Consider the following 25,890-nt stretch of genomic DNA (forward strand, 5'->3'; position numbering starts at 1 on the left):
AAAAGCTGTAGCTTCACTTGTGGCCTTCGGGTTACACAAGTGTTTCTTCAGCAAAAGACCTAGAGCTGTCCCTACAGCACAGAGCATCCAGAACAGGGGCCACAAACTGGGCTCCAACAAATACAGTAAATAGTGATAACATGGCTATAGAAACCCACCTGTACGTACCTCACATTTTTATTTATCTATAGAAAAATATCCAATAAATGTTGTGCCATAAAATGCTGATCTAGAATGTTTTGCAGACAGTAGATACTTTAAATACATATATTTGAAGGCTTATTTATCTCCAAACCAATTTGGGATTAAATTGTTGTTTCTCATGATTTTCAGCTGTTGACTTATTTTGCTGCATTTCACCTAGAAAGCTCCCTTAACATTTTATTACAGTATATAATATGATGCAACTAATGTAAGCCATGTGGTACAACGTTATCTGTCGGGGGGGGGTGTTAAGCGGGTATTCAAAAACCCTTGTTAAAAGAAATCTTCATAGCAAGAAATATCTTATTGGTCTGAATGGGCTGTATCAGTCACACTTACCCCTTTACTTGAAACATGAGGTGAAACGTGGTCTTTCTCAAAGTTGTGCCTAAAACCAATCTGATTTTAAGAGCAGCTTTAAAATATGCTTCCTTTCTTTTATTGGACTTACTGTTACAGCCCATAAACATTTGGGGTCAAGAGCTCACTTCCTTAAAATATGCCAAATGGGATTAGTCTTGAACTTCTAAGAAGTAAATATTAGGTGGAAACTGATGTTTATTTATTTCGTATGGAGGGCATCATGATTCTCATTGGTAGCTTGTTGTTCCCATAATTAGTCCCATTTAAGTCGCTGCGGGATTTTTATTGTCTGTTGCACACTGCGGGTTTGTTACAGTAAATGCTAAATGACAAATGTTAATATATTTAAAAATAGGAAAAAAACAACTTAGAGAGAGGCTCAACCTCCAAGTGACTCCCCATCCCATTTTTTTTTCTCCCTGTGCTCCAGTAAGTCCTTTCTTACTGGGAAAGCAAATAAATCTCGCCACACGAAGTCAGCATTGCCAAATCAGTTGGGCTCAAGGGGATGGGGCTTTGGGGAGCGGTGTCTGGCTGTGCCTTGCTGCCAGTTTCCTGCTCCGCTTCTTTCTTAACTTGAGAAGCTGGTTCTACAGGCCAGCAGACCGCAGCACTCACAGGGTGGAAAAGTTGCTGGTGGTGCTTTGGAGCACGTTGACTCCATGTTCTCGGTGGGCAAGAAGCCTAGGGGGACCAAGGTCAGTGCAGGTCTCATCCCTGCACCCATCCTGTCACCCTCCAGGTGCGGAGTCCAGCAGCTGAGCACCCTGACAGCAGCTGGTGACAGCTCAGTGTCACAATGGGTCGTGCAGGAGCAGCGGCAAAGATGTGCCCCGAGTGAAGGCTCCAGCGCCAGACAAAATCAAGCAGGTAACAGCCTTGGTCCAGTGGAAGTTAGGCAGAAGTCAGCTGGTCTTCTGGTAAGAAACATGGCTTATTCGCATGCCTTTCTTGGAGGACGAGGTGAGGAATTCCAGCAGGATAGTACCATGTTCGTAAATGTGCTTATCAGCCTGTTTAGAGCATATTTGAACACCAAATTTTTTACAGTGCACAAAGAACTGCCCCAAAGAAACAAAGAACTAGGCTCCAATATCTAGAAGTGTAATTGTGCTTGGTAATGAAGGGTTAATTCAGCTTCTCAGCTTTTCCCTTTCTTGAATGTGCATTTCTTTCACTGGAAGCCAAGTATTTAGGACCCTCCCACACTGGAAGCAAAATTATGCTCAGCATGCCTAAACATGTTTGTTGCTCACAGGGCTTTAACTTTATTTCCTTGAACAGTAGCTGCGGAGACATTTTGTCTGGGAACCACGTTAGAAGAATGGGAAAAAGACCAGTCCCATCCATTCCATAAATGCAGGTGTATTTGGAGGTCCAGCTCAAAGAAAACGATGGTCATTGACTTGTTTTGTTCTCTAGCTTAGAGCTTCATTCACAAAATACAACTGTCTCTCATTAGCCCTGCAAAGTAGATCTATTGGCTGCAGACAAGTTTGTTTCAGAAAGGTTGCCTGATATCACCAAATTCGCGGGAGAGAAGGGAACTGTCTCCCATTGTTACAGCGTGTAACACAATCCGACTAATCAGTTCTCAGAAAAATAATTCCTCTTCGTCTTCCTAGTAAAAACCGCTGGGACTTCATTCTCCGCTGCCACGAGCTTTGTGGAGGCATTTACACCTGTGAAAACCAATGAAAAAAAAATAGTTATTAAATATGCTGGAATGGATTTAGTAACGTCTCCATGCAACTTGCACAGAAGTAAATGATGGTGCAGGACTGGAAAATCAAGGTTTGTTTATTGAAAGCAGTCCTTCCACTCCCAGGGTCAGGCCTGTGGTTTGGAAGATGATACAGACAAGGTCTCAGATGAAAAACAGGTTGTGCTTGTACTTTTGAAATCTTCATTATAATGTGTTCTTGTGAGGATTAACATTCTGTAGGAAGTCTTCTGTTTTATACAGCTAATCTGACGCTTGCCAAGTCATAGAAGAAATTGTGTATGAAAATTAATTTTGTTCCTCATTGTTCTATTTACTTTGGAGGTCACTTCTCCTTTCCTCTTTATGCAATATAAGCAAAACCCACCGGAGCAGAGCTTTGATCTATAGGCAATCACAGACCTCATTAAAACTGACAGGCACGCTGGCCATGCTTTGTTCAGGAAGGAGCAATTAAGTTCTTTTATGGTGTAAGATAGCTAAAACCGAGAAACCGCTGCCCACGGCACAGGGCTGGATGGCCCAGCGCTAAGATGAGCTAACTCGTATGAGCAAGCACTAATTTGGGGAAAGTCAGAGAGGTTTCTCAAGGGACTGCTTGCGAACGCAGCAGCAAGAACACAGATTGGTTGCAGCTGTGTTTGCCTGTGTGCATGTCCGGGACCGGAAACACCACGCCAGAGCCAGCAGACAGTGGGAGAAGCAGTGGTGCATGGCCCTGAGAAAAAGCCAAGGGACAGCTTCTTCTGGGCAGGCATCCTGGCTAGAGCAGCAAACTTGGACTGCCGCACAGCGCTCCCTCCCATTTGCTTCCTCTGCGTGCAAGGAAATGGGACGTGGCTGTACATTCTTTGTAAATAAATAGGATTATGCTGAGGAGATAACTGAATTCATCATCGATTCGCCCCCCTCCGCAGCAGAACCTGGGAAAGTGTTAAATATTGGTTAACGGTGTAGGTCAGAGTTCTGTGTGTAAAACTATGGAGCTTTTCAGTACTGCTAAACCAGTCATCGGAGACCCTGCAGCCTCTGAAATTCAGACCTCAAAACAGCAGTTGATCGGCTCAGTCGCTGATGATCCTTCAAGGATTTTTAATGCCTGGTATTTCTACAGTGCGTATTAAAAGTAGCTTTTATGGAACAATAACAAGAAACTGCTTTCTCTGATCCCTCGTTTGGAATCTTTAATATAGTCCAGATGTATCTGTTGAAAAGAAACGTAGTCAGATACGATATAGTTGTGAAGCTTTTATACACGAGGAAGGTGTTTGACACATGGAGCTGTTTTGAATAGTTCCTTTATTTGTGTTATCTTACAGTATCTTCTTACCAATCTATCGGCATCAAAGCTCTTGCAGATTTATTTCTGTATTTAGGTCCCTGCAGCACCTACATGCATCGTGCATCTCAGATTGTCTCTCTCCATTTGAGGGTATGCTCACACCAGCACAGCCGAATAAAGCAGCGTGCTTCAAGAAGTCACTCTCCCGGTGCTGGAGTGTACTGTGTGTGTGCTCTGACACCTCCGCAACACCTCCTTCCCGACGTGAAGCCTTAACCTCCTTCAGTGGGAAGTAGAAGGCAGGCTTGCAGCCAAGGATAAGACTGGAAAATGCCCTCAACTCACCTCTTTTCCTTGGTCTTTCACCCTAGGAAAAAATTACTATTTCTGCTAGCACAGCCTCAGAGAACCCTTACTGATGGGGAATATAAACCTGGGGGGAAAAAAAAAAAAAACCACAAAAAATCTGCTTTTAACTCCAGCTACATTTATTGATCAGTTTTGTGTTAGACATCTTCTCCAGCACAGCACAGGGGGTGCCTGGGGGCTGGAATGAGCAGCTGGTGTGGCCGAAGGGCAAGGCTGTGTTACTTTTGGCAGCAGGGCCGGCAATGGCTGGCTGGAAGCATTTGTGAAATCACGGCTGGGAGAGAGTAGGGGGGAGCACTTCTGGTTTATGCTGACGTGTGTGCCGGCTGCCACCGACACGGGCCCTCTCGCTGGCTCATCCTGGCATTGGTGTTTGTTCGGCCGCTGGATCAGCTGGATGCCAAAATTGATCCTGCTGAAAACTTTTTTTTCCTTTTTTTTAAAAAAAAAGACAACCAACAACCTGGATTAGCTTTCAGCTCTGTTGGCAAGTGGATCTAGCCTAACATGTGGCCGCATGAGTGTCGGAGCCAGCGGAGAGGAAGCATCAGGAAAGCATGACTAAGGGAAGGGAAAAGGATGGAATTATCTTTTTTGCTAGTAGCACAGTCTCGGCTTGGTTTAACCCCCTGTGAATCTGCCTCTCAGGGTAAAATTACTTGTTACAGCTTGAGTCACTTCAATGGCTCACTTCCACAGGAAGGGAAAAATCCTGTTCCTCTTTTCCTCACTCCTCTGATGTTAGACCTGATGATTGTCTAATCTTGCACTGAACTGATTTAGCTCCTTGAGTCAGCAGAAAACTAACCCAGGCAAAGAAAAGGGAATAGCGTTCTGCTGGCTTAGTGGGTTGAGTCAACTCGGTAAAGCATCTGCCAGGGCTGGCAGAGCTGGCACAGGCAAAGCGGGCAGGAGAAGTCAGCTCTGAGGCGCTGATGAACTGCAGCAAGCAGCTTCAGTCTCAGAAATCTCCTGTCTTAGTAGAAAAGCCACAATCTGGGTTCTCTCTGTAGTTTAAAGATGACAATAGTTGCGATCCCTTTGTCTTACAAGCATGGTGTTTGTCTCGTAAAGCTGGAAGTTGCCACTATTTTATAACCCCTTCCAAATTCCTACCCCTGTATTTTCACGGAATTACAGAATGATATGGGGTTGGAAGGGACCTCTGGAGATCATCTAGTCCAACCCCCCCTGCCAAAGCAGGTCCACCTAGAGCAGGTTACACAGGAACTTGTCCAGGTGGGTTTTGAACATCTCCAGAGAAGGAGACTCCACTACCTCTCTGGGCAGCCTGTTCCAGTGCTCTGCCACCCTCAAAGTGAAGAAGTTCCTCCTCATGTTGAGATGGAACTTCTTATGTACAAGTCTGTACCCATTTCTTCTTGTCCTGTCACTGGGCACCACTGAAAAAAGACTGGCCCCATCTTCTTGACACCCACCCTTTAAGTATTTATAGGTGTTGATCAGATCCCTCCTCAGCCTTCTCCAGACTACAAAGACCCAAGTCCCTCAGCCTTTCCTCATAAGAGAGATGCTCCAAGCCCCTAATCATCTTTGTGGTCCTAGAGTTTGAATTCTCCTATGGGTAAGTGACATTTATCCTAACACTTCCCTTCAAGCTGGACCTCTCCTTTGAGCCTAAGTTTCCCTAGGGAAATATTGCCACACAGATCTACACATGCTCTTTTCCATCAGCCAGAACTTTTCTCTGAAGCTTCAACAAATGGCCTCTGATGCTACTTTGGGAAGACACTGTGGTCTCAGATGCGGGAGGGCATGCTCATAAGCAAACTGCTATTGAAAAGCCTCTATAAACAACAAAGTGTTTACAAAATGCTTATAGAATCATAGAATTATTTAGGTTGGAAAAGACCTTCAAGATGATCAAGTCCAACCATTAACCTAGCACTGCCAGGTCCCCCACTAAACCGTGTCCCTAAGCACCATGTCTACCTGTCTTTTAAATCCCGCCAGGGATGGTGACTCAACCACTTCCCTGGGCAGCCTGTTCCAAAACCCTTTCAGCAAAGAAATTTTTCCTAATATCCAATCTAAACCTCCCTTGGTGCAACTTGAGGCCGTTTAGGTAGACAGATAGTATAGAAAGATGGACTTACATGTATGCAACCATATAAATCAGATGGAATGCCCAAATTGTATTTGATCCCACTCAGCACAGCCATGGTACTGTCTCTATGCGCAGAAATCCCTGTGCTGTGTTTGCCCAGACATTGAAGCTTTCATCTTTGGCAGAAGAAAGCCCAGGTCAGGGAGGGACAAGAACATTTTCAGATGGTCCTAATGAAAAGGAGATATCCCAGGCGGACAGGCGTCCACTCTTATGCCCATACAGCTCCTTCTTCATTTATAAGGAGACAGCCCAAAGAATTAATGGAGAATAAAATGTACTCTAAAAATATATCAGGAAAAAAGTTACACGAGAAATATATGAATTTAAAATGAGTGAGGCATTTAAAATGCCATGGTGCTGTTAATATCTTCATTCATAAAATTAAAGTGAAGATTAGTAGAATCAGGAAGTTCTTGATATAAAAATGGCTGTTGGGAAAGCATAGACAAGGGGTCCTTGGAAAACATAAATGCTCAAGCATTTGGGATATCACTTCAATGCAATTTGGGTAGCTGAGGAATGGATTCATCCATCACTTTTCAGAATCTACCTGGAATTACTTGTTTTTAATAAACAGCAAAGAAGGTGCCGGACAATTAAGAGAAAACAAGCAGGGCCGTTGAAGTGCACCTAAAGGTCTTGGTTGCTTTTCAGCAGCAGCTCTATCTTCTGGGACCATTCTCTTGTAGACAGTGGATGAAATGCCGAAGTGTGTGAACAATCCAAAGGGGATTTTTGAAAATACTTCTCTTTGGCCAAACTGTTCCCATCGAGACCAGCTGAGAGGGCAGGCCAGCTTGGATGAAGGCAGAAGGAGGGACGGTGAGGAAGAGGAGTGCTCTTCGCTTGCTGGCTGCAGTAAATTGGGGAACCACAGCCTTGGTGTGTTATTGAGTGTTTTTTGAAATCCAGATTCCTAAATGACTGGAAGAAAGATGTCAGGTGTGTGAGGGAGCCTCATTTGATAGAAATCATAGAATCATAAAATGGTTTGGGTCAGAAAGGACCTTAAAGATCCTTGTTTGAGGATCTTGAGTTCCAACCCCCCTGCCATGGGCAGGGACACCTCCCACTGGAACAAGTTGCTCAAAGCCCCATCTGGCCTGGCCTTGAACACTTCCAGGGATGGGGCATCCACAACTTCTCTGGGCAAATAGGGTCGAGCCTGTGATGTTGCTTGTGTGGGTAGTCCTGAATGTGAATTGTTCTTCCCTGTGCCGATGAGTGACGTGCCTGCAGTGGGCGAGTGAAGAGCAGGCAGTGACAGGGATGCAGGAAGCAGAGCACGTGCGTTTCGGAACAGCTTTTGATGTAAGGTTTCACAAAGTCTCACTAGAAAGTAAGCTCAGTTTGGCTTCGATGTGAGCCCTGTTATGTTGACTGAGACCTGTCAGGAGGATTGCAAAAAGGGTAAGAATCACAAAAGTTCTCCGCGGTCTGAGTGCTTCCAGCCCCAGTTTCACAGTCCTGTAACTGGAGGGTCCTCCCAGGCGGACGCGGGATCCTTCCTGCTCCGTCTCCCCGGAACAAGTCGGTGCCACTGCAGGAGATCTGCAGGTCTGACAAGGCCACGTTACTCTCCAACAGACTCACCAGTCGGAAGAGGTACAGCCGGTACATTAAAGCAAATAGAAATACGTCTCCATCCTTTAACGAAGCAAGTGAGGGTATCTGGCTAAAATTTCACTGAATTTTCACTGAATTTTTAGAGTTGGAAAGGACAATAAAGATCATCTAGTCCAACTCCCCTGCCGAAGCAGGATTGCCCAGAGCATGTCAGAGCATGTTACTCAGGACTGCATCCAGGCGGGTCTTGAAAATCTCCAAAGAAGGGGACTCCACAACCTCCCTGGGCAGCCTGTTCCAGGGCTCTGTCACCCTCACCGTGAAGTTTCTTCTCATATTTGAGTGGAACCTCCTATGTTCCAGCTTGTGCCCGTTGCCCCTCGTCCTCTCACTGGCAACCACTGAAAAGAGTCTGGCTCCCTCCTCCTTCAACCCACCCTTTAGATACTCATAAGCATTGATAAGGTCTCCCCTCAGCCTTCTCTTCTCCAGGCTAAAGAGTCCCAGCTCTCTCAGCCTTTCCTCATAAGGGAGATGCTCCAATCCCTTAATCATCTTTGTTGCCCTTCGCTGGACTCTTTCCAGTAGTTCCCTATCCCTCTTGAATTGGGGAGCCCAGAACTGGATGCAGTATTCCGGTTGTGGCCTCACCAGTGCAGAGCAGAGGGGGAGAATGACTTCCCTCGACCTACTGGCCACACTCTTCCCTATGCAGCCCAGGATTCCGTTGGCCTTCCTGGCCACAAGAGCACACTGCTTGCTCATTGTCATTTTGCTGTCTACCAGGACCCCCAGATCTTTCTCTTCAGAACTTGTCTCCAGCAGGTCCACACCTAACCTGTATTGGTGCCTAATAAATGATGGCTTTTTTTGCTTTTTTTAATAAGAGAGCTGAGGAGCTCAGGAGGTGGAAGATGCTCATTGGGACTGCCACCCAGCCGCGCTCCTCGTTAGGCTGCGCCACGCGCGCCCGTGAGCTGCAGGCTGAAGTCTTAATTTAGCAGAGTTAGTAAACAACAGAAACCCGTAAATCCCTCGGCGGGGGAACAGGCAGCCTGCTTCGGGCTGCAGACCTCGGCCACCGGCTGAGGCCAGCGCCTGGCAGCCAGGCCGCCCGCTCCTCTCCCCCGCCAGCCTCGGGGGCTTTCCCCGCCGCTCACAGGCAAGCGGAGGAGGAAGGGCCGCAGCAGCTCCTGCCCCGGGGCCGGATCCGCGGCCGCCGGCCAAGGTGGGTGGGCACACCCCGTCGGGGCCGGCGGGCAGCAGCTGCCGGCCGATCGCCGCTGCGGGCCGGGACCGGGGCCGGGGCCTGCCCACCCTTCCTGGGCCGAGCGGCAGCGACGGCGGGGCGCGGCGAGGAGGGGCGTGCGGCGGAGCGGCCGGTGGATGGCGGCCCTCAGCATCGCCCGCTGCCGCTGACCGCGCCGCCGCGGCTCGCTGAGGTGAGAGGGGGGCGCCGGGCCGGGCCGGGCCGGGCCGAGCGGCGCGGGGCGGGAGGCGGGAGCGGCGGCCTCGGGCCCGGAGGGGGGCGGCGGCTGAGACCGGTGTGGGCGGCCGAGGCGGCCCGCTCCCCCCGGCCTCTCCGCCAGCCCCGGCCCGGGATGGTGAGTACCGGGGGCGGCGGCGGCAGGAGGGGCAGGCCCGGCTGGGCGAGCGAAGGCCGCGGTATTGTGAGGCGGCGGCGCGGCGGGCCGCGGCCGTCGCCCTTGGTTCCGCTCGCAACCCCGTTCCCGCATAAACCCCGCTGCCGCGTTATTCTCTGCGCGGCCAAAGCTGACTCCGAGGGCCGCCCTCCGCCGACCCCCAGGGAGGCCGCGGCCGGCGGCTGGGGAGAGCGGCCGGGCCCGGCGGGTATGCCATCGTTTAGGCGGGTGTCAGGGATCCCCCCTGGGAGGAGAGGGGCCGTAACCAGATGCTGTGAGGGAACTCCTGCCGGGGCAGAGGGACGAGGAGGCGATGGCGGGAGCATGCACTGGAACCGCCCCTGTGCCCTGCGCTCGGCAGAGTGTCAAACCCAGTCGATGAAAGGTTGTGTTCATGGGGCTGTAACTGCACTGAACCGAGATTGCTTATTTCTCTAGGCCTTTCTGGCTTTCCGAAGGTTGAATGTGTTGGATCTGCCTGATAACTCCCGGAAAAAACTTTGGCAATGAAATAACAGGTTTAAAGCACAGCCACTTTCCTCAGCGTTTTTTGGCCGCCTGGATACCTACTGTACCTGGAGGTCAATCGTTCTGTGTTGCAGTGTCTACTCTGACCCTCTGTTAGGTTGTGGTTCCTCTCGATGGGGTGAGCAAAGATCATCACTGCTGGAAGGAGGAGCTCCCATCAGCCTTCCTCCTGCCTTACCTGCACGGGACCCTTTTTTGGTCTGATTCAACACACCAGTCTGACAGTAGGCTGGTGAAATTGCTCATAGGAGGTCCTGACAAGGAAGGGAGACGAGACCTCTCCTGACTAGCTCAACTGCTTGCGGAAATGCAGCCTGACTCGGTCAAGTTTTATTTAGAATACTTAGTTACACGCCATTGCAGGAAACTTGTAATTCAAGAGCTATTTTTTTGTTTTGTTTGCAGCTTGGTGAAATTTTGGTTTTGCTTTCAGCCTGCTGCTGGCTGATAAACCCAACTTGTGTGCTGAGGAACATGTTACATGCTTTTCTCTCTGGAGTGTGGGAAAAAGCTGTTGCGGTTGGTTTTGTGTTTATGGTTTGATTTGTTTTGCCATTCTTCTTCCTAATGATAGAACAGTGCAAGTTGCTCTTTCTGATGGGTGACATCTGCTGGGTTTGTACCCAGAGGGTTTATGTAGCTCAGGTGAAGGAAGAAAAGTGGGCCATCCAAACCCGGATCAGAAGTAGCACAGAGAAATTCCCAATGGAGAAGCTGAAATGGTGCTGTAGTTCCTCAGACAAATACCAAGTTGCTAATACAAAGGGATGTTTCAATCCACAGGCAACTTACTCTTTGAAATTAATGTCCTAAAGAAGACAGAAGTTCAGCTTCTGTCATACAACCAGTCATACAAGTTTTTGGTATTTTTGGTCTGGTGTTACTACTGGAAAAAAAGCTTGTAGACTTGGCCATTTCTTTTTATCTGAGGTTTTTAATGATGTCATGTAATGGTTTTGAAATGCTGTTGTATTTATAAAACATAATTATTTAATTGGAGAAGTGGGGTTGGAATGCAACAGGACAGTTTTATTTGGATCATGAAACGTTTTTGTGTATGTATTTTGTATTTTCAGGAGCATGAAAAGTCTTCAATGTTTGTCCTGCAATTTTGATGGAACGTGTTGTAGTAAGCACTTTCTGCAGTGGTTTGCAGCGCTCACTGTCCGGCGCGCAAAGCTGCTTTTCCAGCTCCCTAACTAAGAAGTAAAATCCTCCCTGGTAAAGGAGGCAGACCAGAGAAAATATTTTCTGCGCTGTGAATTTCCATTTACTGAAAGATGGAGAACTGTCATTTTAGTTTTGTAGTTATTATCCTCTTAGGAGCAAAACTGATCTTTGCACTACTGTGGCTAAAAGCTGTGAGGACAAGTTGGAAAGAGCTATTCATAAAGAGGAAGACTCAAAGAGTATAGGGACAAAATCATTGTCTTCCCATCATCCCATTCTTTTTAGCAGTAGGAAAAGGACAGAAGAGAAATGTTGCTTGTTCTAACTTCAAAATTACTTTCTTCTCACAGAAAATGGAAGTTTCTGAATGGTGTCTGTGGCCTTATAGGAAACCTGAGGTGGTAAATGGAGTCATTAGACCTTTTCTCAGGGACTCTGTCCCTAGCTGTAACAGTGGCTTTTTCTGCCTGATGACCTTTGTCCAGAGACTGACTAGAAAAGCTGGCAACTTTTTCAAACTCTCCTTATTCAAACAAGCACAGAGAATACTCCTCCTCCTCGTTACTGGAAAAGCGTGGGAGGTTTGCTTACACCCCTCAAGAATGGCTTTTCCTGTGGAGTCTCGCTGGGACTGTAGCGGTCCTCTTGTGAAAGAAACACAGAATTGACCTCGCCTTTCTTCCCTGTAGTGGTCTTTGCTTTCCTTGGATCAGTGGCATTGATTTTGTTGCTCTTCTTGTCCTGTGCAGCACAGATCTTCCCTTGCAGCTCTCCTCTTGCGCCCGCGTTTTCCGCTTCATAGTTCTTTGAGGGGACAGAAACCTTAGTAATAACATCGAAACTAATTAAAAGAGCTCATTCATATGCCTTGCTGTCACAGCAGTACTTTGATGCTATTCTCTGTGATACATCTTTTAATTTACAAAACTAATTTTATTACATATATATATGAATACATATTGTATAATGCAGAAGGAATTTATTCAAGGGAAGCATCTTTCTAATTATAGCTCAAAACTAAGTGTGTTTGAGAGGTTTGGCAAATACAAACTGTCACCCATTTTGGTCTTCATTAGCAATTTGTTTTCTTAGAGCATGCTATAAGTTATGAGGTGCCTGCGTCTAAGAACTTGGCTTTAGTTAGAGGCATTGGAAGGGTAGTGCACTGGGTCCCCTCACTGAGACTTTCCAGTAGGAAGGATTACATGATAAGTCCTCTTCCTGTAGGTCCTGTCCACAGAAAGAAATTGCCAAGGCATGAATGCTGTGAGGATGGAATTGGAAACATAGATTGCAGATAAATGAAAATGGTTAACAGTTCTGTTTCATGATGAATTATCAAGAATTATGGGCAGCTGTTCTTTGAAGTATTTTAACTTTGTGCCCAATAGCTCAACAATAACACGATCACTTGTTTATTTACAAATATTGCAGGAGCAAGAGAAAAGCTAACTTTTTAAGTGAGTGGTGACCTACCTTTGGCTTTGCAGGTAGAGCAAAGAGCCACATCACATATTCTGTAGCTGAGGAAATTCTGAAGCTGGGCTTTTTCAGCCACCTTTAATATCGCCTTCTTACAAGGAGCGGTGCCTGGGGTTTGGATGAGTTGAGCAAGCAGAGAGTAAACAAATCTTAGCAGGGTGTATCGCCTGGGTATCTTTTGTGAAAATCCAGTTTCTGGGTATTGCATCAGTGAGGAAAGATGTAAGTCTTGAACTGTTATTGTGAGTACATCAGTGATTTTCAAGGTCCTTGGTGGGTTTGGCAAGCCTTCTTTTCCTGCATTTCTAGCTGAGAATCCAAACGTGGTTCTGCCTGGACACTGAGTCGTTCTTGTGCCTGCCATCTGGTGGCCAGATACCACAGCTAACTGGACTGGCTGCAAAAACCCAGCTGAGGCTCTGTCTTAAGGATACTGGACAAAAAAGTAGATCCTTTTGTCACTGAGCTGTGTCTCAGATGGAGATTGGTTTTTGCATGGTTCCCCTGAGGGAGAAATACATTTTATAAGTTTTGTTACCATCTTTCTTCTCTTTCCTAGGATATGATGGAGCTCCTAGAGGAAGATCTCACCTGTCCCATTTGCTGTAGCCTGTTTGATGATCCTCGCGTCCTGCCCTGTTCACACAATTTCTGCAGAAAGTGCCTGGAAGGAATTCTTGAGGGAAACGTGCGGAATGTGCTTTGGAGGCCCTCCCCTTTCAAGTGCCCCACGTGCAGGAAGGAAACTCCCGTTACTGGAGTCAACAGCTTGCAAGTCAACTACTCTCTGAAAGGTATCGTGGAGAAGTACAACAAAATCAAAGTAACTCCGAAAATGCCCGTGTGCAAAGTGCACAGTGGGCAACCCCTTAACATTTTTTGCCGGACGGACATGCAGCTGATCTGTGGGGTTTGTGCCACCCGTGGTGACCACACAAAGCATGTTTTCTGTTCTATTGAAGAAGCTTATTCCCAGGAGAAGCGGGCTTTTGAAACCCTGTTTCAGGGCTTTGAAACTTGGCGTTGCGGAGATGCCCTCTCGCGGCTGGATACCTTAGAAACCAGTAAGAGGAAAGCTCTGCAGATGCTGACCAAAGATTCTGACAAAGTGAAGGAGTTCTTCGAGAAGCTGCAGCACACGCTGGAGCAGAAACGAAATGAGATTCTCTCTGACTTTGAGACCATGAAGCTTGCAGTGATGCAGGCCTACGATCCAGAAATCAATAAACTGAACACAATTCTGCAAGAGCAACGGATGGCTTTTAACATTGCAGAGGCCTTCAAAGATGTGTCTGAACCCATTATATTTCTGCAACAGATGCAGGAGTTCAGGGAAAAAATCAAGGTGCTCAAAGAAACCCCTTTACCTTGTTCCAGTGTGGACATCAGCCCTACAATGAAGAGCTTTGATACCAGCCAGTGGAATGGAATAAAACTGGTTGATGTGGACAAACTTTCTTTGCCTCAGGAGAACAACACTCTTAAATTCAAGATTCCCTCAGTCTTTTCACGCAGATTTATAGTGACCTCTCTTATTTGCTTGCTTATCCTTGCTGTCACCAGAATGTCCTTTGTGGAGTCAGTGGTTGACAATCTCCAGTGCTGGAAATCTCAGTTCTTTACAATTAGCTTGTCCTATCTGGCAGATACAGTGGAGATAGCAGATCATGCAGTCTTTTACTGGGAACAGATGACAGATGGAGCTTCACTTCTAAGAGAAAAGTGTAAAAACTATACATTGGTTGTACTGGATAATGTTGCACAGTTTGTGTGCAAATATAAACTGTTGTGAAGTCCCTGCTGAAATATAAGAACTAAGAGAGATCTGGTGAAGAAAACATAGAACCTCTTAACGTTAATTGGTTTTTTTAAAGAATTCCGGTGAAAAAATGCAAAAATTCAAAATGTTTCCAAAACATTCATGCTGCTCACGTATTTTGAGCACTGATAAACTGGAAGATGAAATGAAGCTTTGAAAAACACATTGTTTCTGGATTCTTCTTCCAGTGGTGATTATAGGATTATTATTCACTGTAAATCATTTTTATTACCAAAATGTAGGGCCAAACTGTGTACTTAGTTACAATGTTAATGTAATTGTAGGATAAGATAAAAAGTGTCGGTTTCTGGAACATTAAAAGAAAATCAAATTGCTAACTGGGAGGTGGTTTGGAAAGAAGACGACCAGTTGTGATTGAGAAGAGCACTGCACTGAGAGGCTTGTTGAGGACCGCCCTTCCACTGCAAAATACAGGGCGCATCATTCACGTTCGGGAACCACTTTCTATCTGAGGATGTTACTTCTCACTGAAATAGATACATGTATTTTTATGTACAACCAAATGTCGTAATTACCCTGTGCATTCAGATTACTGTAGATAATGGCTATTGTTTACATATTCTATACAAAAATGTATCTTCAGGGCAAGCATAAATTCTAGGGGTGAGAGAAATCAGTTGAGGTTGGTAAGACAAGAACAAGCTGGGAGATGCTACATGGTTTGCAGTTTACTTTTCCAACATCAGATTGTTGGGGTGACTGAGCTGTCTTCTAAGATCCATGTTTCTCTGAAGCCACACTTCCTTAAAAAGTGGCCTTAGTGTAAGCAGTTCAGTGCAGCTTGCGCTCTGGCCCTGCGAAGGTGGTGGGTAGAGCAGTTTCTCTCCTGTCCCTCTCTGTCTCTTCAGATCGTAATTCCAAGATTTGGGGAAAAAGGTGTGATGATTCCTTGGAAGAGAGTGCGTAACGTGACAGGAGTATTGGAAGTTGTTGGTGTTTGGAAGTGCAGTAGCACTGGAATGTATCAAGGCTCTTCTACTGTTACTGTATTTTCGTGTACCTTGTTTCAGGAATTAATTACATTTTCTGAGTGTATTGACTTGGCTGTAGGATAACAGTGATTTGAAGTGAACCGTCAGCTTGAGTTCTCTGAAGTGCCCTTCTTCAAGAGCACACGATACTGAAATACATTGCTTGAAACCCATCTAACCTCTTTTTGCAGTGGTCCTGTGGTCCTGTGGTCCTGTGAACAGCAGGATATAGAATGAAAACATTTAGTTGACAATTCCCGAAAACAAATGTAATGCGTGTCATACTTTGGGGATATTCATTGGCCTCTCTTAAGGTTTAAAAAGTTGTGACGGTCAATTCACTGTCTTCCTTCACTGTCAGTCCTTGCAAGCTGTTAATTTCAAAAATTGAATATTAAATGCCAAGAATCAAAGTTTCCGAGCAACCAAACCCTGCAAACAAAACGATTGTACATGATATTTACATCTCTGTTGCCTGGGAGTCCTGTCGCTGCTCCACACCTCACTCCAAACACTTGCTGAAAGCACTGAGCAGTTCTTGGAGCTGCAGATGCCTTGCAGTTTAGGAAAGATCAAGTCACAAACACGTAGATCAGAGGGTTACAGTTCTTGAGTGGCTGAGAGCGATGAGTAACCGAGAGGTGGTCATTCTGAGCGTGGGAGGTGTGAGATTTGTAACCCGGGCCTCTACCTTGCAGCAGTTCCCGGAGTCCAGGCTAGCGCGGATGTTGAATGATGATGACCAGGAATTTAAGCTGGTGAATGGAGAGTTTTTTGTGGACAGAGATGGAACTTTGTTTAGTTACATCATGGACTTCTTGAGGACTCTCCAGGTCTCCCTACCCACTGATTTCTCGGACTATCAGAGGCTGCAGAGAGAAGCAGAATTCTATGGGCTCTACCCTCTGGCCGACCTCCTGAGCCAGGAACACTTGCTGAAGCCGAGGCTGGAGATCTTGGAAGTGCGTTTTTCTCTCCAAGAGATGCAGGCCTTTTTCCGGGTCTTTGGTTCCTGCAGTGCCACGGTTGAGACGCTGGCTGAACAGATCACTCTGTTCACAGGGCAGCAGTCGGGACAGAGCTGGAACAGCCCTTTTCCTTCTCAGAAACCACTCGTTCCACTTCCTTTGGAAAGACCTTCTTATCACGACATGGTTTTTCAGTGTGGTACTGACTACTCTGCTGGCGACCAGTTTGTGGCCAGGTACTCTCCCTAGTGTGACTTCTCATTATGGAAGTGTCTTCGTGACTTCTAGATCATGAAGTACACACTACGTGCTAGCACAGCTCTTTTTAAAGAAACTATCGGAGACAGCTATCTGAGAGAAAAGAAATATGTTTCCTTTTCTCCTGCTAGTTCAATGTTATCTTTTTCTAGTTCTGAAATACCCAGTGAATTTTCTGTTACACTGTTTTGCCTGTTCTTCAGCTTTCTCAAATACTGTTCTCAATGCTTGGGTTTGAGTTCTGTTGGGTCTTTCCCTCTCTCTCTCTCTGCCCTTTCTTCCTCACTCGCCCTCCCAGGCTTTAGAATTTCATGGCATCAGTGACCTTCTAGAGGACTTGAAAACCACGGAGTAAAATGAAGCAAAGGAAACAAAATAAACAAGGAGTGAGTGAAGAACTGGGGAAGCCTAAAATCTCCGCTAGCTCGTGGTCCAAAAGACTTTCATATAGAAAAGTGGAAAAAGGGAATGGTTAAACAGGGTTAAAACCACCAGCGGAACCAAGATAGCAATTCAGGGACTGGAAAGCTTTTGTAGAGCCTTTTCTTGGGGGGGAGGGAGAAGGGTTAGATTATTAACTGTATGCTTCACAGTGGGTTTTCTTTGAATTCAGAGCCAGGTTCTGTTTTTATTAAGATTACTCTGTATCAGTGATCTTTGTGACAGCAGTATTGTATTCTAATGACAACTGACATTTTTTAAACAAGCGTTTTGCTGGATGTCTCTATTGTATGGAGACACGTTCTTACTGTATAAGAAAACATAACCTAATTTGTCCTCTGTGGCTGTTAGAACATCTGGAATTTTATGGAAATTTTATTGAAATATTTCCAAAAAGCTTGTTCTCTCTGAATATATGAATCAATGCAGCAGTCTTTTGATTATTTTTTAAAAAAGAATGAATAAAGTTTTATCTTTCTTCTGGCTTTCTTTAGCTAAGCAAGTAGAAGAAAAACTACTTTGCATTTGCGAAGCAACATATATTTATGTGCCAAACCTTAACTTTATAACATACTACTAATTTTAATGGACTAACAATGGGCTGAGTAGGTTATGGCAACTTAAGTAGTGGGGAAAATATTACTGATTCTTTCCTTTATTTCTTCGGACTTGGTAAAAATTTTCTTCTGCAGATCAATAGAAAAATTTATCTTGAGTAATGAAACAAGTCGAGTTTGGTGATGCTGCCTGCTGAATTTCTATCATCGACTTGGTCTTTGTGGTGACATGGACTCTTTTTCACCTTTTTTGTGCTTTCCATGAATGTTTGTTGTTCTTTCCTGTGAACTGTGGAACAGTTTCACCTCTGTCAGCTGATGTATTTTGTAATAGTATTTTTACCTGGTTTCTGTTCCTCAAAACGTCTGGATAGATTCTTATACTGTACTTTATATCACGCAAAATCATTTGAGGCGATGTGAAAACGATTTTCGTACTTGTTACCACAAGACCTGCTGTACAAGGTAACTTTGCAATAAATGTCACTGTTTGTAGAGAGAGATCCCGTGTAGTGACAAGTGATGCTGTGGGGGGGAGCGTAACTTCACTGTCCTTTCCAGCATTTACTCTCACCTGGGAGACTGTTGCAGCTCTATGTAGAGCATGCCATTCACCTTGCCGCCATTAAATGAAATGAGATGGAGGTTATCATCACAGCTATATCTTAAGAAAATAAGTTCTGGTGTGGGGGTGAAAGAGAGGTGCTTCTTCCCCAACACGTAACTGGAGGAATTGAGAATTACTGTTCTTATAACGAGGGAAAGAGTTAAATTGTCCTCAAAGGAAGGGAAAAAATAATCCAGAACCTTGGTTGCTGTAAACCCGTGCAGCTGTGCTGACCTGCACCGCCTGAGGACCTGGTTTGTTTTAAAAAAAACCAATTGGTTCCGTCCTTCAAGAAGTAACTGAAGTGTGTTGTAACTGCTTTTTTTTCTTATTTTAGGTATGTTTCCATAAAGCCTGATAATAGAAAGCTGATTAACGGTACTAATGTGCTAGGCCTGCTGCTTGACACTTTGCTCAAAGATGGATTTCGCCTCCTAAGCACCAGGACAGTCTCCAGTGAAGAAAAAGTCGAATGCTACAGTTTTGAGAGGCTGAGGAGGCCACCAGGCCTTACCGTCACGCTGAGCCGAAGCCCGGGCAGCTCCGGGGCAGCACAGGCAAAGAGAAGCCAAGCGCAGAAAGGGAAATAAAGCCCTTTCCTTTCATCTTCTGAAGGTGGAAGAGGGGTGTGTCACCACTAGTGGCCTTTTTCTGTTGGCTTGTTTGAAACTGCAGCTGTTGAGGGAAGTGACAAACAAACAAATTATTATTTTTTTTCCAAGCATTTGGGAAAAAAAAACGCTTTCCTGCCTTTTACTGCTCCACCCTCTTCAACTCTAAATAAAAGAGCCACGGACTTAATACTGGTTTTGTGGACCAGATTACAGCATTTTCAAGGCTTGTTTTTGTTTTGTTTTGTGGCTAAAATTTATATTGGGACTCACAAAAATTCAGCCACTCCTTCTAGAACATCATTCTTATGTTCTTTGTTAATCTGTAAGTAGATTTTTAAATATATGATAATACCTGAAGAAATAACAGCTCGACACAACTGTTATCCCAACAGTCTGGAGAAGTGGCTGGAGGAAGAATGCAAACCTCAACGAGAAACTTCTCAACCAGGGAAGTTGTGGATGCCCCATCCCTGGAGGTGCTCAAGGCCAGGCTGGATGGGGCTTTGAGCAACCTGCTCTAGTGGGAGGTGTCCCTGTCCATGGCAGGGGGATTGGAACAAGATGATCTTTAAGATCCCTTCCAACTCTAATCATTCTCTGATTCTAATATCGCTTCTACTTTCAAAAGATACACGTTCACTGATTCTCTCGCAGTTAGTGGGAAACGGCGTAAGGGAAACATCCCACGTTGTGTCGCTGCGTGGCTTCAGACGTGAGGAAGTGGCTTTGTGAAGCCACCACCAGTGTCCGTGAATAAGGTGTTACTGTCTCTTGCAGAACACTCCTCTGTCCGCTCCTCCCACTCCGAAGGCTGCTTCTCGGTGCTGAGAATTAAACGATGAAGGTCTTTGTGAACAAAGGGTCAGTTCATTTTTAGAGCTTTCACTGTAAAAAAAATGAAAATGTGATAAACAGTCCTTCAGATGGAAGAGTTGGTACAATTTTAAACAAAGTAGTACAAAGGATTTCTTAATCCTTGTTAAGTGCAGAACATATTTAGGAGGAAGGCTTGGCAGAAGTGGCTTTAAAAGCCTTGGGAATGTTAGCCCTGTACAATGCTTTGTAATAATGCCAAAATTAGCTCAGGTACCAGGAGAGGTAAGTTAATGAGGCCTTATAAATTAAGAATCTTTTGTCCTCCCTTCAAAGCAGGGGAATGAGATGGCATTAACTTCAAGGATTCGTTACTTGAATCTGACTTTTGCTGTTGATAAAACACCATCTTTCATCACCAGTTACAAGCAGCCAAGTAGAGTTCATTTGGGCTTTCTTGTCTGAGTAATTAGATCTGGCTTTTCGTTAGCTTTAAAATGTGAATTTATAACTTTATTTGCAGCACTTAATAATGGGGGGGTGAGGGGTGGGAATCACTCGTCTGTTTCTTGCCCTTAGGAGTTTCGATGAAATGGATCTTCCCAGGCTGGTGGCGCCACTATCGGACATCTCTTTTCTTTTGCTACCACTGTAGTGCACTTTAGCTTGACGCAAGTTCAGCAGCAACAAAGAGGTCCTCTTTGCTTCTTCTAGAGCCTTCTGAGTTGAGAATAACGTGATTATGGGACTACATCTCCTAAGCTGCTTACAGGTTATATAGTGTAGTAAATGTTGAAGAACATAAGAGTGGATGCTTTCAGTTCAAATGAGTTGTTTTTTTCTCACTAGTGTCAATATGTTCATATTTGTCTTGATAAAATTTTTACAGTAAGAACCATCTTTCGCTGGAACAACCTCCCCAGGGAGGTGGTGGAGTCCCCATCATGGAGGTTTTCAAGACATGACCAGACAGGGTGCTAGATCATCTCACCTGGGCTCCATTTCCCACGACGGGTTGGATCAGATGATTTTTTTGAGGTCCCTTCCAGCCTGGGCTGTTCCATGATTCTGTGAAGACCTTCTGTGAGGGTCTGTGTATAACGGTGGACTTTAAGGTCAGACTGTTGATGGCAACGTTCTGGTGACACAGCAGACAAGCTGTGTGGGACGGCCATCCTTACAGGTTGCTGTACGGCAAAGACAATGCTACTTGTTTTCTACGTTCATTTTGAGGTCCATGTACTGACTTTCCAGAAAAGTTCCCATTCCTCAAATTGAGGTAAAACTGAAACCAATGATGAGGAGTATTGAGTGAGTCAGTGACTGTGAATGTTGTTGGTGAAGAGACTTACCAATAATAGCAAGAAACACAAGACAAAAAGTGATAACTTTTTTACAGGGAAAGGAAAAAAAATGGACTTGAGGCTATATCTAAACATCATACTTTAAATGATCGTGATGGTTTTGTCAGTGTTAGGTTCATGGTTGGAATAGATGATCTGAAAGGTCCCTTCCAGCCTAGACGATTCTCTGATTCTCCGATCGCTGATAGCAGCAGTGTAAACTAAGACTAGTTTCGGAACCCCTTGTAGTAACAAAATTAGGCTATTTCACCTACCACAGTGTAGTTGAGTTTATTGTCCTTGCTGTAGCAGCCACTTTGAAAAGTGAAGTTTGCATTACGTTTTGTTTGTTTTTTTTTTTTTTAATAAAATGAAAGCAAATATGAAATATTTCCATTTTTAAAAAGCCCTGGAGTTTTAGTCTGTGCCATCAGTCACGCTCCATGGCTTTGGCAAAATGAACATTTGGTACAGCCATTTTGGTAACAACGTGTGATGGGCGAGTGCTGAACACTTCCTGGTTCCCCTCGTGGGTTAATTTTTATTCAACGCAAACATCATTCCATGAATGTAATATTTTGGCCCTGGTAAAATACAGCAGTGCAAGTTCCTGCCCTGTAAAGAACCGTACATGCTCTACCTTGACCTCGTGGAATGGCGTACTGGGAGACTATGCCTCTTTTCGAAGCAAACATAAGAAGGTCCATCTAAACATGAGGAGGAACTTCTTCACTTTGAGGGTGGCAGAGCACTGGAACAGGCTGCCCAGAGAGGTGGTGGAGTCTCAATCTCTGGAGACATTCAAAACCCGCCTGGACACGTTCCTGTGCAACCTGCTCTAGGAGGACCTGCTTTGGCAGGGAGGTTGGACTAGGTGGTCTCCAGAGGTCCCTTCCAACCCCATCTCATTCTGTGATTCTGTGAAGCAGGTGAATTTCAGCAAGTTTGGATTCCCAAAGTTCTTAGCACTGAACTGAGAAGTGTTGCCTTCTGTCACTTGTGCACCTGCGGAGAACGTGACTAGGCCCTTATACAATGGTTTTGTTTGGGTTTTTTTAAACTGATAGTTGCTTAGTTAAGTTTGAGAGCGTGTGTGTGTGTGTCAGTAACCCAACAGAAATTTGGTGAAAGTGTCTGACTGAGACTAGTAGGATGCCCATGAGTTTTAATTGAAGATAATTTGGTATTGAGCTAGTTCTCCAAGGAAAAGCAGCTTCCTGGATTTCTTTAGACAGTGGAAGCAGCAATGGTAGAGCTACAGGTGGTGGAGCTTCAAGCTACAACTAAATGGCAGTAATCCTGGAGGATTTTGGAATTTGGCTGATGGGAGCCCAAGTTAGGTATGAGTCTGAGGGATTTTAAAAGCCTTCTGGTCAAAAAAAAAAAAAAAAACCAAACCAGATTATGTGTTAAACTTTTCACCCAAGTCTTGGCAGGCGAGTCGACTCTAGTATCTCACCATATGATCTCTGCTGGACTAGGGGGTATTGGTGGTGGCTTGGTCCTGCTTTTCCATACAGCAGAACCAGGAGCTCTGATTGCTCACATTAGCTCTGGTTTTGATTAAATAAGAATGGGATTTCGAAACATTTTGACACTTTTTTTCCAGTGAAGTTGGAATTTGTGATCACTGACACCATCCACTTCTTCCAGTCATTGCCAGCTTACTCAAGAGAATTCTTTTTTTCCTGGGAAGGTGCAAAATCTGCTGATTTCAGTGAAGTTACCACCTTATTTGCCTTTTTATTCTTCCTTGGATTCAGCTAAAATGTGCAAGCGGTTCCACTGCCTGAAGATGCTGTAAGGTGCTGGGGGGGCGGCCCTCTCGCTCTCTTAGGGCGAGCAGTGAGATCTCTTCTGCTTTCAAACACACAAGCGGACTCCCAGAACGGTCAAATCGCTACAGTGAAAAGGAAACTAAAAGGTAAAAGATAACGCCATCACCCTGTCCCACACGGACTGCTGTTTACACGGCAGAAGACTGTTTAAATAGCTCGATGGTCTGATAGCTTGCTGCTAGATTTGCAAAAGGCGGGTGATTCGGAAAGACACCACCGTATTTGTCTTGTATTTTCTTTTTTGCTTTAGTCACTTTTCATAGAATCACAGAATGGTTAGAGTTGGAAGGGACCTTAAAGATCAGCGAGTTCCAACCCCCCTGCCATGGGCAGGGACACCTCCACTAGAGCGGGTTGCTCAAAGCCCCATCCAGCCTGGCCTTAAACACTTCCAGGGATGGGGCATCCACAATTTCCCTGGGCAACCTGTTCCAGTGCCTCACCACCCTCACAGTAAAGAATTTCCTCCTAATATCTAATCTAAATCTTCCCTCTTCCAATTTAAAACCATTACCCCTTGTCCTGTCACTGCATTTCCTGACAAAGAGTCCCTCTTTGGCTCTCCTGTAGGCTCCCTTCAGATATTGGAAGGCTGCTATGAGGTCTCCCTGGAGCCTTCTCTTCTCCAGGCTTCTCTTTTCCCTCCTTTGTAGTCGGATTTTCATCCTGTATTTCTATATTCAAGGCTACCAAGGGCTTTATCAATACAGTCTTGTGGTGCCTGTTGGACATCCCAACAGGACAGAGGCACCACCCTTTCTCCATCCCCCTGTTCTTGCACCATGTCGACTTCCTTTCATAGTAATTGATTACATTTTTGTGCTTTTAAGTAACTTTTTGTCTGCTTCTTCACGTGCTGGGAAGTTCTTTTATGTCATTCTTGTCTCTTTTGGGGACATGGCATTTATTTACCACCTGAATTGTTCAGGAACCTGCTGATACCAGGGAGGACAGAGTCTGACGTGAAACACCTTCCTGTTCTTTGGGTATTAATTTCAATATGACAATTAAGCAGGGATTTTGTTCTTTTACGAAGTGCAGTCACTGCATTCTTACAGATTCTACAGCCAGGGCTCATAACATTGTATAACTGATTGAGAATAGAAGTTTAAATGAAGTTTTTGCAATCAATACTATGCTTAGACTAAAAAAGACTGATCTCTTAGTGCTGGCCTTAGTGCTGGGAAGTTTTTCCCTTTACTAAATAATTCCACACCATTTTTCACTTCCCTGCATAGTTGAATCTCATGAAAATAGTAAAAGAATCCCTCCTAAGATGCAGGAGATGAGAAATTAATAGCCATAGAGGAAACGAGTGATGCTGGAGTAATTGCATCCTGCCCTGCTGCTACAGGCTCACAAACAGGGGGAGTAACTTCTGTTCTGACTTCGGAGAAACTTTTCTCCGCGTTGGGCTGTTCCCACTTTTTACCCATTTTGGTTACTTTCCAGTTTTCCAGTGCTCAAAAATAACTCCTTTAATCTGAGCTGAGCAAGGCTGATGTGCTTTTGTCTGTCTCTGGAGGGGAAAATTCTAAGGTACATCCAACGCACAGGCTGGGTGATGCTCCGTTTTCATCCACAGCTGAATTCAATACCGGAAAGCGGCCGAAGCGGATCAGAAGTCCTTCCTGTTTTGAGATCGCAACGAAGCGTTCATAACTTTGAATATTTGTTTTAAAAAACCACTTTGTTCCCAGATTGCTGGAAAGTGTTATTGAATATTCATTGGGAAACAAGCTGGGAGCTACCCAAGAGGGGGAGGGAGGCTCATTGCCTCTTACTCCTTCCCTCGGATTTGCGCTGAACCTTTGCCAGGCTCTAACTTTACAGGGTTTATTTTTATTGATTTTCAACAATAAGCAGTGGGAGTATCTACAGTAAAAGATTTACAGCGCATCACGAGGAAATACAACTCCCTCCCAAATATTATATTGATCTATTCCCAGATGCTACCGAAACAGCGTATAAAAGCCCAAATCGAGTCCAGTGATGGAGAACTTCCTCTCTCTAGTGACAGATGCGTATGACTGTTATGTCTTCAGAAGACAATAAAAGGGAAGGGAGTGACTCTGCTTCTTTGACCATATCTTCAACAGCCCAGTTAAATCTGTCAACTCAATGTAATCCACATAAATAAAGAATTTGGGAACCAAGGGAACTGCTAGTGCGTCTGAAGATTCCCATTCTTTGAAGCTGCCTCTCCTGCTGCAGTCAGACCGTAATTACTCACAGAAGGCCTTGTTGTGACTAGTAAATGGATGGACCAACAATGATTTGAATAGTCTGGAACCGACTGGAGATATGCCTGGAGCCCTGAATATTCTCAAATGGGTGGGTGGGACGTAAATCACTAGTCATCGCATAAAATACAAATAAATCTGACTCCTATTAAAAAATAAAGGGGAGATGTCGGTTTTCTAGACTATCATGTAGTTTCTGCTGAAATAACCCCCTGAAGTGTGATCCGATGTGTAAATTTTTCCGAGAATCCTTCCTCCATTCCTAAGCTGTTTCCATTCTAGTGCAACGGTTCAATAATTGGTGGCTTCTTTCTGGTCAGAAAGATGATGAATGTAGCCCTAAAGGTAGGAATGAGTGATGCCTACAAGTCCACTTTAGAGAATGGATTTGGGGCTTTGCTTTCTAAGCAGGTTTCTGCTATGCCAGTCAGCTGAGCGCCCGCTGAAACCCTGAAGAATTAAACATTGCAACATTGTTCCATCCTGATTCTCCATTGGGAAAAAAAAAAAAAAAAAAAAGGCAATAGATTGGAAACAAGTCTGGGGTTTTACTGGAACTTTGGAGTCAGGAACTCAAGTTTCTCTGAATTTCAAAGGCAGTTTGTAGCTTTCGTTGAGGACCTTCTGAAAAGACTGGTCTATGGCTTTCATTTTTGCTCCCCAGTGATAACTAAACTGAGTAATAAAATAATCGCTGCCATACTGTTTTATTTACACCATTGTGTTCAGCAATAAACAGACGGCGCGATGATCCTTCTCTCCTGTAATCTTTGCGTCTTTTTACTACGTCTTCAGCTCACTCCTCGGCCTGGTCCCTGGTGGGATAGAGGAAAAGGCTACGTGATAAGGGCAAGCGGAGATCCACAGAAGAGAGGAAACTCGCTTCTTGGAATAAGGAATTAAGGAACAAAATTCAGTTGGAAAGAGTCGCTGCCT

General features: G+C 44.9%; 2 protein-coding genes across 2 annotated transcripts; both read left to right on the plus strand.

Annotated features, from left to right (window-relative positions):
* The first annotated feature begins 13,026 nt into the window (after positions 1-13,026).
* On the plus strand, positions 13,027-14,253 carry TRIM13 (tripartite motif containing 13). Its single transcript, XM_074152875.1, has one exon. The coding sequence runs from the start codon at positions 13,027-13,029 to the stop codon at positions 14,251-14,253; it is 1,227 nt and encodes a 408-aa protein (XP_074008976.1).
* Positions 14,254-15,898: 1,645 nt separating this feature from the next.
* KCNRG (potassium channel regulator) lies at positions 15,899-18,693 on the plus strand. The gene is made up of 2 exons (XM_074152888.1): positions 15,899-16,476; positions 18,441-18,693. Exons 1-2 carry the CDS (start codon positions 15,899-15,901, stop codon positions 18,691-18,693), a joined length of 831 nt encoding a protein of 276 aa, XP_074008989.1.
* The last annotated feature ends 7,197 nt before the right edge of the window (positions 18,694-25,890 follow it).

The sequence above is a fragment of the Numenius arquata genome, chromosome 1 (assembly GCF_964106895.1).
Source record: "Numenius arquata chromosome 1, bNumArq3.hap1.1, whole genome shotgun sequence".
Classification (NCBI taxonomy): Eukaryota; Metazoa; Chordata; class Aves; order Charadriiformes; family Scolopacidae; genus Numenius; species Numenius arquata.